This window comes from Lepidochelys olivacea (genome assembly GCF_965140295.1).
Source record: "Lepidochelys olivacea isolate rLepOli2 genome assembly, chromosome: 3".
NCBI classification, from domain to species: Eukaryota; Metazoa; Chordata; order Testudines; family Cheloniidae; genus Lepidochelys; species Lepidochelys olivacea.
This window is the reverse complement of record NC_140413.1, coordinates 6,479,443-6,492,016: the sequence shown is the minus strand read 5'-3', so window position 1 is coordinate 6,492,016 and position 12,574 is coordinate 6,479,443. Positions and strand designations below refer to the sequence as shown.

The 12,574-nt window shown below is 49.1% G+C and overlaps 1 protein-coding gene across 2 annotated transcripts in view; it reads left to right on the top strand.

Annotated features, from left to right (window-relative positions):
- EFR3B (EFR3 homolog B) overlaps positions 1–12,574 on the top strand; it is a 133,110-nt gene that overhangs the window by 39,381 nt on the left and 81,155 nt on the right. For both annotated transcript variants that reach the window (XM_084623863.1, XM_084623864.1), the window contains exons 2-3: positions 9,118–9,194; positions 11,563–11,690. In XM_084623863.1, the coding sequence (XP_084479989.1) occupies positions 9,118–9,194; positions 11,563–11,690 (205 nt within the window). The remainder of the gene's footprint in view (positions 1–9,117; positions 9,195–11,562; positions 11,691–12,574) is intronic.

Here is a 12,574-nt window from a genome sequence, read left to right as displayed (position 1 = left end):
GTGCTGAACATAAGCCCTATACTGCAAATGGAGATTTCCCCTCTAGTTCAAGTGGCAGGGGCCTGGGATTTTGGAGCGGGAAGCTCTTGCGTTTATCCCCCCCTGTTGCTCTGAAGTTCTGAGTGTCTGCAGCATGCAGCGGAGTGACACGGGTGACTGGAGCTCAGATTTGGGAAGTGGTGCTCTCTCCAGACACATCTGTTTGCTAGGCACCCGCCTCCGCATCGCGGGGCTGTTGTTCCATGGCGCTGACTGCAGTTCCTGCTACTCTTGCCAGGGGCTGCTGCCAGGAGCAGGCCCTGTGCAGCCAAGGCCTCGCCCTCCCTGCCCCCAGCGATGGGGCATCAGCTGGGTAAGGCGGTCCCGGGGGAAGGGGCGGGGGTGAGGACGGACAGATCCCCGGAGAGCAGCCTCCTTCCCCGCCAGGGAGGGTAGAGGGAGCTGAGGCCTGGGAGGTGTGGAGGGAACAGGGGCAGAAGTCAGAGTTGTTCCGGGAGGGGGCGGCTGTCATGTACCAGGGGAAGGGGTTAGGAGTTAGGGAGCAGTGCTGGTGGCCGGGGGAAGTCGGGGGGGCCAGGCCTCGTGCCAAAGGGTGGGAGAGGGAGGTCTGCGGAGCCGCGTGTTCGGTCGCCGGCACGGCCGACTCCGCCCTTCGTCTTTCTGTGGCAGGTCCACTGAGTCCCGTGCGTTTCATGGGGCTGGGTCTTTCGTAAGGCAGGATTCTTATGGGGAGATCCCACGGCACTTCTTGGGACCATAGGGGTTTGCCCGGCCACCCCACGGTTTGTAGCATGCTGTGTGCCTGGCCCTGCCTGCCATACGCTCTCCGCCCTCAGTAGCTGCGAACCAGTGGTGGTGGGTGAAGCCATCCCTCTACCGGGATATTAGCCAGTACTTCCTTGCATTGGCAGGAGCTGCTTGTGACGGCCACAACCCTGCCTCAGGGAGGGAGAATCCACTTCATATGATGATCGGGGCCGCACAGGAGAGGCAGCTGGCTTGCAAGGGGCTCGATCCGTGCACCCGGCACCTGGCTGCACCCCCTTATCTAGGCAGCTCCCTTGTGGGGGGCTCCCTTGTGGAGAAAAAGTGGCAGCCACTTTCCTCTACTGCAACTATCCCCCAGCCTCTGGTGGGTTTTCCACTGAGGAACTTGTCTCTCAGGGTCTCCGCTGAAAAGCGGCGCTGTAGAACCAGAGCGGAATCGGCGTAAGACTGTGAGCTCTTTGTGACCTGGACTGTGTCTGTGCTGTGTGTGAGCAGTGCTTTAATATACGGGGCCCCCAGATCCCTGTGGGGGGGCCCTCTAGGTGCTACTGCCATCTGAATAATTAATAATAATAATCATAGTCATGGATCTGCTTGGCTCTTAAAAGCAATTTAAAAATGAGTTAATTGAATTAACTCAGTGGGACCTGTTGGCTGTGTCCATCCATCTGGGGATGTCGCAAGTACCTGATGCCCCTGGGGAGGAGGGAAAGAATCTATTATTCTTGTAAATTTTGTTAACTTCCCAAGCTTTCTCCTGATTAATAACCTCCCCCTCGCTCTTCCCCCTTCAGTGTTTGTACCTAGGCTATTTTCCTTGCTCTCGGCAGGTTTGGGGGGCTTTTAACGTTTGTCCTGACTGCTGCGGTTCTTTAAAGGCATCTTGAAATCTTGTATTTCCAAAAGGAAGGTCATGTCAGGTGTGGGGGAAAGCACTGGACATAATTATGCCGTTCGTATTAACGGGGTCCTTGATGCATCTGCTGCTCAGCCTCCTTCCCCACGACGAATAGCAGCAGTGAATCAAGGCTGCAGCTCAGTTGTACTAGCCCTTCTCCCAGGGCTTCTGGGGCGGGGGGAAGGAGGGAAATCTGAATTAGACCTAAAAATACTCTGAAGTTGCATTTATGGAGATGAGGTAATGTATGTTGAGACTGTGGGGGATGAAGGGGACCCAGATTCAGAACTAATGGGATGATTTGCAGGAAGAGACTTGGAGATTCTAGACACATGTAGAGGAAGGGCTTGTGAACAGATTAGGGAGCCAGCCTTGTCTCTGGTGCAACTCCAGTGAAGTCAAAGGGCCAGCTCTTTAGCTGGTGTGAGTGGGCGCAGCTGTAGACAGCTCAGAGACTCGGATGGTCTCAGTGACACACATTGTCAATGCGGAGACGAGATAAATCATGTAAAGAAGGAATTAACTCAGAGATCCGAGACAAGGGGAATTTATTAGGAGGCTTTAAGAGATCATAAGACGTGAGTTTCAATGTGAATAGGAAACAAGAATTTATTAAGAGGCCAGATTGAAGGTACTTTTTATTGGAAAGAAAGAGAAATCGATAACTCTATCTGAAGGAGGAAGCAGGAGAGAGGAAGCGAGCAACTGTAAGGAGAATTACAAAAATCAATGGTGGGAAAGGCACCAAGGGGCTCATCGGAAGAGCGTGTGAAAAGTCCAAAGGGCAAGAGAGCCACACTGTCGTTCACCACTATCCATGCCAGTGTCACACAGCTGTGGCAAAGAGAGAGCTTTTTGAGTCCTGCTACCCTGGGGATTGCAGGCACCAGTGGCTGTTATTCACAGTGCCGCATTTGCTCAGAGGCAATGCATTCAGAAAACGAGCAAACACACTTCAGGAAACAAAACAGGCTCATGACCTAGACAGATTTGACGTAGACAAATTAGAGGATTGGGACAAAAGAAATCTGACGAGGTTCAACAAGGACAAGTGCAGTGTCCTGCACTTAGGATGGAAGAATTCCATGCACTGTTACAGACTAGGGTCCGAATGGCTCGGCAGCAGTTCTGCAGAAAAGGACCTAGGGGTTACGGTGGACGAGAAGCTGGATATGAGTCAACAGTGTGCCCTTGTTGCCAAGAGGGCTAACGGCATATTGGGCTGTATAAGTAGGGGCATTGCCAGCTGATCGAGGGACGTGATCGTTCCCCTCTATTTGACATTGGTGAGGCCTCACCTGGAGTACTGTGTCCAGTTTTGGGCCCCACACTACAAGAAGGATGTGCAAAAATTGGAAAGAGTCCAGCGGAGGGCAACAACAAGGATTAGGGGGCTGGAGCACATGACTTATGAGGAGAGGCTGAGGGAACTGGGATTGTTTAGTCTGCAGAAGAGAAGAGTGAGGGGAGATTTGATAGCTGCTTTCAACTGTCTGAAAGGTGGTTCCAAAGAGGATGGATCTAGACTGTTCTCAGTGGTAGCAGATGACAGAACAAGGAGTAATGGTCTCCAGTTGCAGTGTGGGAGGTTTATGTTGGATATTAGGAAAAACTTTTTCACTAGGAGGGTGGTGAAGTACTGGAATGGGTTACCTAGGGAGGTGGTGGAATCTCCTTCCTTAGAGGTTTTTAAGGTCAGGCTTGACAAAGCCCTGGCTGGGATGATTTAATTGGGGATTGGTCGTGCTTTGAGCAGGGGGTTGGACTAGATGACCTCCTGAGGTCCCTTCCAACCCTGAGATTCTATGAAATCCTGGAACGCCAGAGACAAGGGCTGGTGTGAGTGGCATATGACTTCATGCGTTCCAGTGTGACCAGAAGCTAGTTCCCATTAGTGGCCTGTTTCTAAAAAGGAGGGGGAATGAAGGTAAAGGGTATTGATCACTTGTGTTTCAAATTTTCTGTGCGCTTTATGAAGTATGGTTACAGTGGTCACTTCTTCAGCTGCTGCTGACGTACAGCCACCTCTGGGGGTCGGGGGGGACTGCAGCAGTTGCATAACACACAGTGCTGCTTGGAAAACAATTGTAGTGTAGTGTATCTAGCAAAGGGAATTTTAGGTAGGTAAAATACCCGATCTATCATACCAATAGCACCTCTTGTCCAAGGATCTCAAAGCACTTCGCAAATATTAATCACTTGAGCCCTGCAATGCCCCCGTTGCAGCGCAGATGGAAATGCAGAGGCACAGAGAAGTGAAGTGACTTGACCATGCGGTGTCTCAGTAGCAGAGATGGGACTAGAATCCACAAATGTTAAATCCCCCGTGCTCCTGCCACTAGACAACATGTGCTCAGTATAGCCAAGGAAATGGGAGTGATCTGAATGGTTCCCAACAGAGCCTCTTCTTTCACGGCACCACACCAGTGAAATACCTTGTCTCCATGAACAATTGCTCTGCCAAGAGGGATACAGCAAGACCCTGAGGACCTGGATATGGTACAAGGCCAAATTTCTAGGGCCAAATGATCCCTTTATCACTTGCCAATCATTTAGAAACAGCATGAGTCTGTAGTAGTATACAAAGAAACAAGGCATAATACTGATAATATCCCATGATTACAGCCCAGCTGGTGTATAATAAACACCTCTGATGTGAATGTGCTGAACGGAAACTCTTTGAAATGACTTCCCCTTGGGGCTGTGCTGGAAGAACCAGTGGGAAACTTCAGCTGGTGTGGAGTGCAGCCTGCATGTGGCTCAGGGAGTATTTGATGCTCAGTCTCCGTGGTCTGCGCTGACTTCCAAGTGATTTATTAGATGAAATTTAAGGCATTGGCATTGATCTGTAAATGGTGTAAGTCCTGGCTCTGGAGAGATGACATCTCTCTCCATAGGATCCCTCAATGTTTGCTATTGGGTGCTCAGACTTCTAGCATCCCCTTTTAAATGGGGGATGGGCTGGTGGTTCAGTAGGGCCTTCCTCTCTGGAAGGGGCACCACCGTGGATTTGTGGCCCATCAGAGCACCCTGCAAGGTCTGTCTAGCCTCCAAGGCTTTTGTGGAAGGGGTGGGGTAAGCTGGATCCAGGTGGCTGGAGTGGGGAGAATTCTATCCCTGGTGGGCAGGATTGTGTCTTTGAGGCCATAGAGCCAGCTGAATGGGGGTGTGTGTGTGGGTAATATATAAAATAAGGATACAGAGCTCTTGGAGCGCTGGGCATTTGATAAATGTAAGTGATTTTAATGTTGTGGGTTGGCTGCTCCATTGATTGCCTCAAGAATAATTTTGCAGTGCTGGGTGACTGACTGTTAAGTCCTCAGATACATTATCAGCTGGGCTGTGGTATTTCCTGTGGGTTAAGAAACACCCATCAAATAAAGGCACTTTTGACGGTGAAAACTGGCTGCGCCGCCATAATAAAATCTTACATTCCTATAACATCTTTCATCCTGAAGGGTTCCCTAAGGAATCCGTCTAGCAGCCTGTGTGGGGTGTTGTGACGGCTGTTCATTAGTGCACAGCAACAGTGAAGGACAGGAAGTGAAGGACAATACTGTATTCAGAGGAGACTGGAGGGGGAAATTTGAGAAGACGGAATGTCATTCTCCGAATTGGAATCTGATCGGGACACTGGGAGATGCTGTGGGATCAGGAATTCAGCATTCTGTCTTGTGTGCCTGAGATTGTCAACACGGGGGCCGATCAGTGTCAGTGGGATGTTCTAGGAGGTGTTTAGTTGCTAGAGAAGGGGACTGGGGGACAGGGCTCCAGGGTGTCACTCCCAGGTCTGGTACTGGCTCTTGGTGACCTTTACCGAATCACTTCTCTCTGTGCCTTACTTTCTCTATCTGTAAAACAGGGGATAGTTTTTGTCTAACTATCTGACTTACATGGCCCCTGTCAGTTTAGTGTCTGATCACCTCCCCGTCTTTAATGCATTTATCCTCTCAACTCCTCTGTGAGGTAGGACATGCTAATGTCCCCCTTGTACTGGCACAGAGAGACTGGGTGACTCACCCAAGGTCCCACATGAAGTCTGTGGAAGAGCAAGGGCTTGGTCTCCCAGGTAGGCACTCTAACCACTGGCTCATCCTTCCTCTCTTAGTAATAGCGACCTTGAGATGTGTTGTGAGGGTCAATTGTTGTCTGTAAAGCACAGTATCGGGGCAACTCTTTCCTAGGTTTCTTGCCACATGGATGCTTCTTCACTAGATCTCATCAGATTGTGACATTTGGCTACCACTGATAGGGAACAGATTAAGACGGGTGACCTAGAAGACAGAGGTTCCATAGTCCGGTGCCACCTCCTCTCCCTTCCCCCACCCTCCGGCTATCTCATCTCCTGCCCGTGAGGTCTTGTGTGTGAATACATTGGTCTTTGTATTTTTAAAATTCTCTTTGGTGACACCAATCAAGTTGCTCACGTTCTGCAGAAATGATTGAGTGTGTTCTTGTGAAGATGTTGGACAACTTCCTTGAGAATTTGTTCGTTAATGTATTTGCTTAGATTGTTCCTGACCTTGCTTTCCTGCATGCGGCTTGTTTGGAGAGACAAAAGGGGGTAAGGAGGCGTGTGCGTTGAGGCTACTGGGTACCTGTTCTCTCTGCTGAGCAGGCCCTGTGCAGTACTATGGAAACATCATCACTCAGTAGGATGACCAGATGTCCTATTTTTAAAGGGACAGTCTTGTTTTTGGGGACTTTTTCTTATATAGGCGCCTATTACCCCCAACCCCATCTCATTTTTTCACAGTTGCTGTTTGGTCACCCTATCACTCAGTGAATAGGGCTGAATATGAGTGGTGACTTTTTGTCTAAACATTGTACTCAAGTTGGTTGATAGAGAGAGGTTTTGATAGGCAAGCTGCAAAACTGAGGTCAGGTGGGGATGCATAAATATTGCTGTTTGTCTTTGCGGTAAGATCTTTTCTCAGATGGGTCAGGGAAGAGGGGAGCTAGTAACTAAAGTCTAGTCTCTTTCCTGTGGTACAACAGAAGGCCAGAAGTCTTAAACAAGGCTGGTTTTGTGGCCTCCTTAGAGTTTCTTGATTAGAGTTTGTGGTCTCTTTAGATGGTTCCTATTTGACCACAATGCTCTGTGGGATGACCCAGTGCTGTTTTAACCGGACCTCTGTTCAGGAAATAGCCAGTGCTGGCATGGACCATCAGTCTGGTGCAGGGTCCCTTTGGCATCGATGCATTAGTGGAATTGTAATGACTCACCTCTTTGAGAGACCCTTCCATTAGCATGCCATTGGGACCTTTGGATGGTCAAGAATATATTATTGGGAAGAGTCCTATATTGGTAGGGAGGGTGGAGAGAGGAAGGACGAGATGAACTAATAGGTGCATCCGCTCTCATTTCAGTGGGTTGTATTCTGTTCCATCTGTCACTGATTCTGGTATACATGCTGCCAATAGTAAGGGAGTAATCAAACTCCTGACCAGTATGGCTGGACAGCAGATGACTTGTGTGGGTGGGTGGGCGCCTGTTGGATGAGGTGATCTGATTACACACCAGCGTTTTGGTGCAGGGCCCAGTGATCCAGTGCTTCATCTCTTGCCCATCATTTTGTGTAAACAATGATTTACTTACCCTTATGTAATCAGTTGCTTGCGCTGTTTCTGGTTGGGTGCATTTCCTTCTGTGGCATTTAGTAATACCTCTGTGGGGAGTGAATTGCTGAATGAAGTCCTCGGCTTATGCCTTTTCACTGCATGCCATGGAGGTAATGCTCTTTGTTGAGAGTACCCACCCAGGTTCTGATTTCCCTTGCACTTGTAAAGCTGCAGTTGCCCCATGGCTGTGTGACTTGCACTAGAAAAATGTGGATCTTTGCCCCCCTCTAGTGGCTGGCTCACATGAGTGGATAAGAGTCTACTACAGCTAGTAGCTGGTGGAGTTACTACTTTAACTCAAGGAATAGAACAGGGGCGGGCAAACTTTTTGGCCTGAGGGCCACATCGGGTTTTGGAAACTGTATGGAGGGCCGGTTAGGGGAGGCTGTGCATACTGTGAAAAATACAGAAGATGTTCTTATACATACAAACCATGAAAAAATGGGTGTTTACCACTACAAAAGGTTTTCTCTCCCCAGCCCACTCTCCTGCTGGTAATAGCTTATCTAAAGTGATCACTCTCCTTACTTAGGGGCCAGTGAGCCAGAGAGAACCATAAGGACAGCCTGTGTCCAGTCATCATTACACCTGAGCCTCGTCTCTTCTCTACCAGGAAGAGTGCTTCATTAGCTAGGACCGCAAATGCCTCAGCACTTGTCCCCCGCCCCCGTCAGTTTTCCTGGCTGAAGTGGCTGGCCGTAGCTTTTAGCTTTACTACTTCAGCTGATCACAAATAATATGCAGCTCATGGAATTCAGGTCCTGGTCAAATCACAGGCATTCTTGCCAGCCGAATGGAGATAGCCTTGTGGGTGACCTACCGTGCAACCTTCCATGCCTAACCATGTAAGAGGATCTCTGGTCGTACTGTTGCCACAATCAGAATCTGCATTGTGTACAACTGTGAGACGTTTTCCTCCAGAGTTCCGTGGCAACAGCTGATCAAAGTGACTCAGAAACAGGTTATTTAAAGACAAGCGTTATTTATTCACCCAGAGGTACATAGCAAGCAGGGGAAAGAGATTGACTAACAAAAGGCCTGTCCATCTGGATCTTACCAAAACTTTATTCTTTCTTTGCAAGTGTTGGGTAAATTCCACTCAGCCCAGACACCCGACTTGTGGCCTTGGAGATATAGACTGCCCCAGCCATGTTCTCCCAGTGTGTCTCTGTCAGAGACTCATCTCCAGCTATTGCTGCCCACTGCTCCCTACCCCCCAACTCCTCTATAGGCCAGCGTCTTTAATAGTATAGTGCCCCTTTGACCCTAAGCTTGGGCCTGGGGAGAATTTAACCTGCTAACCTGTTGGAGCCAGGCAAGTGGGCATTTCCCAATTAATGGATCCCCCATCGTTCCCTTAAAGACCTTGGATATCTCTCTCACTGTACAATATGTCATTGTTTCGTTATCTGCTTGTTTTCCTCCAGTGGCCTTCTTTGATTTAACTCCATGCAGTCAGGCAGGATCATATCCAGCAGGTAAACTGCAGGGCATAGGATATTCGTAAAACAACAACACAGAGAGCTTCCTCCTGTTCTGCACTGGGCTTCCAATGTTTCCCTTGTCTTCTCAGTCATGACATTTTGCGGTGGCGTTAATCTTCGTGATTCATCCCTTTGCAGGCCCTCGTGGCCCCGAGCAGTCGCTGAGTAATGCTATGAGTGGTGGTTGTTTTCTTGTTAGCAGGGTACGTGTTTTCTGTCAAACATGCCTCTCCCTGGAACCATCTCCTCTGTTCGGAGCGCATCTTTGGCTCTTGACGAAGGATAGGTCGTGAGGAGGACCGCTGCCCTGCTGCATTGCTGACTAGCTTTTCCTTTCTTTTCCAGGTGTGTGTGGCTGCTGTGGTGCGTTGCGTCCCCGTTACAAGAGGCTAGTTGACAATATCTTTCCGGAGGATCCAGAGGTAAATGAGCTTCCTGTTTAATTTAAGCACAATAATTTAACAGCCCCCAGCTTGCTGGAAACAGTCCCAGAATTTTCACATTTCTCCTGTGTGCGGGATTGCAGGGAACTCACTGTCATTCAGGGGTGTTCATCTGCACGCCAGGGGAATGCTGTTGCAGAAAAGGTGACCTCTTAAGGCTCCTCCGGGCCGTACATGGAGGATTTAATTTTCTGTAATTTGCCCTTAATTTTAGTTAGAAGCATTGTGTGTTGGTACCAAAAGCCAAAGCCCTTACCACCTGAGCTATAATGGCCTCTCTGGGTTTGTCTAGACTAGGGTTTAACTAGATTTGTCGTCAGCTCGAGGTGATAACCATAGCTCTAAATGCTAGTCTAAACACTCCCCAAATATTTGTTTCAAGACACAAGTGTGTGTGGGTTACCCTGGGCTGAGTCCTGCCACAAACATTAGAGGACTGTTTAGCCTAGTGTTTATGATTACGTTCATTAACTTGAGTTAATTGCAATCAGGTCCATGTCCATAGCATCGTTTGGCCCCGAATTTGGAAGTACTCGATGCTAGTGACTTGTCTCAAACTCACTCAGTGGCTGAGCCGTGAATAGGAGGGACCTAAGACTCCTGGCTCCCAGGACTGTCCTGAACAGTAGACAACAGAGCCTGGAATACATATCACTGCCAAGTTTAAAAAGCATCTCACATTGGTTGCTTATTTCCCACATTATGTCACAAGTCTTTGTTTGACATCTGTTCCACTTTGTCTGTAACTGTGACACTCTGAGTGTGTTTCCCAGTCTTGGAGAAGAGCCCAGTGTAAGCTCAAAGGCTTGTCTGTCTCATCCACAAAAGTTGGTCCAATAAAAGATATTACCTCCCCGACTGTGTTTCTTTGACATCTATGTGATTCAGTGGCTGATGTCACAAATGGATGGGTGAGGACATAAACAGGGAAGCAGGAGTGGCAGAAGTGCCTCCAGATTCAAGACTCTTGTTTTCATGCTGCAGTCCTTGGCAGTACAGAATAAGGGAGGAGGAATGCTGAAAACATCTCACATGGGAACAGAATGATTTCTAAAGAAAACTGTTTTTCAAAGCTTTCCATGACACACAAGCAGCTTTCTGGGATAATTACCTGCCCACTCAGTGAAAGTGTCAATCCCCCAGCTCTCTTTGAAGATGCTGTCATTGTCCCGCTAAGAGAGATTTTTTTATCTCAACAACTTCGTGCCCTGATACAATGAAGAACTAACTGGAACAGATCCTTTAATACGTTACAGTATAATTTTGTCTGGAGGAACAGATGAAATTTTCTTTTCCCTGAAGAGGTGTTCTGCTGTTGTGTATAAAATAGATGTATAATAAATGCCATGGATGGATGGGAGAACAAGAGGCAAGCTAGCAGCATCCCCGTGTAACTAATTGTGACCACATGCATGCAAATACCACCAGACACGAGTAGGAATTGATGTCTGGGATGCGTGGCTGGTGGTCTCCTAATAGGATGGCAACAGCATCTTCAGAGAGAGCTGGGAGATTGACACGCGTGCTGAAAAGGCAGGTAATTATCCCAGGCTGCTTGTGTAACCCCAGCAGATGTAAACTACACCAGGTACAGGGCAGAATCCGGCCTAGTACCTTCCACCTTAGTGGCTAAAGATCACTTTGGTCCTAAAGATCATCTTAGGAAGATGGTGAGGTGGTGAGACCTTGCATTTCTACAGCACCTCCCATCTGAGGAGCTCCAAGTTCCCAACATACGGCACCTGGATAGGTGGCCTGACCTCTGCACCATCCCTGCAAAAAAGTGTGTGGCTTGCCGCAGCTGGAGATAAAGCTTGGGGGCAAATAGGGTGAAGTGACTTGAAGGCTGATTCAAGCTGGTGGGTTGTCCGCCCCGGAGGCGGAGGTCTCTGTTTAGTCCCAGCCAGGTTCCACAGACACCAGTTCCTCACCAGTGTGCTTCAGGCATGACCCTGAGGGCTGACTTTGCTGCTAGTCAGTCCTTTGACTCCGGACTGAGGCTGCCAGCTTGTGCCAGCTGTGAAGTGCGTGGTGGCTCCTCCACTCATTTCACACAGGCCGCTGGGCAGCAGATCCCTCAATGCTAACGGATACTGACAGCTGACCGGGGGGGTTTTGGGCACCTTCCTCTGAAACATCAAGAATCTGGCCAGCGTCCGAGATATGAGATGCTAACTGACTAATTAGGCTATTGGTCTGACCCAGGATGACAATTGGTGTGACTTCCAGTGCTGTCGATTTCAACCTGGAGGCCGAAAGCTCCATAGCCCCTTCCCCTGTGCCGTTCCTTGGGAATTGCCTTGTAAAAGGCAAAGGAGATCAAACCCCGTGTCGGTCTATTTTCCAGGATGGGCTGGTAAAAACCAACATGGAGAAGCTGACCTTCTATGCGCTGTCTGCGCCGGAGAAGCTAGACCGCATTGGCGCGTACCTTTCGGAGAGGCTGATCCGAGATGTGGGCCGGCACCGATATGGGTAAGAGGCAGCGTGACACTGACTCGTAGCAAGAACTACGGCGTGTGCAGAAAGAGTGAGTGCCCAAAACATACGGGACAAGGTCCAGGCAAAGACTGAATGAAGCTAATGGGATGAATTGGCGCACCAAGCACTAAAGTATCCATATGTCCTGGGGGACACCCAAACTACTGTGTTCTCTGTTGCCTGGCCAGCTACACACACATCAGGTTACATCTAGACGATGGTATCTTGTCACCTATGAATGTACACGTGGTGTGAGACCAGGAATTGAATTACTGTGCCGTTCTCCTCTGCACCTACCTATGCCTGGAGCTACACCAAGCTCAGAGTACGCATTCATCCATGCATATGGAGTTCCAAAGCACCTCTCTTCTTCTAGCTAGAAGCTGTTAAGAGGCTTGCAACAGCTACTGCTTACCCAAAGTCATCCATAGCACTGAGGGGCAGGACTGCAAAACATAGCTGATTCCTGCCCACCATTGCTAGAGCGCTGTGCTTGGGCAGGCTCGAGGATTTTGTGGGTTGGTGGGTGACGATGCTGGGTTACACCACAGGCTCTTAACTGATTCGTTTTACGTACCAAGTGTCTGAGATCTTTAGAACTTTCCCCACCCCATTTCTTGCTGAGGAGTGGAGCCATGCTGGCTTGTTGCTGTTAGCCCTGGTCACCTGTTTCTATCTGTTACTTTTTCAAGACTCTGCTCAGGGCAAAAGGGCTACAAGTATCTTTTAATGAAAATGGAGTCTCCTCACTTCTGGTTTATCCTGAATCTTGGGCACCTGTGGCCTTCATAGGGTCCAAGGTCAGAAGAGACCATTGTGATCATCTAATCTGCCCTCCAGCGTACTGCAGGCCTGAGAACTGCCCTGAATTAATCCCT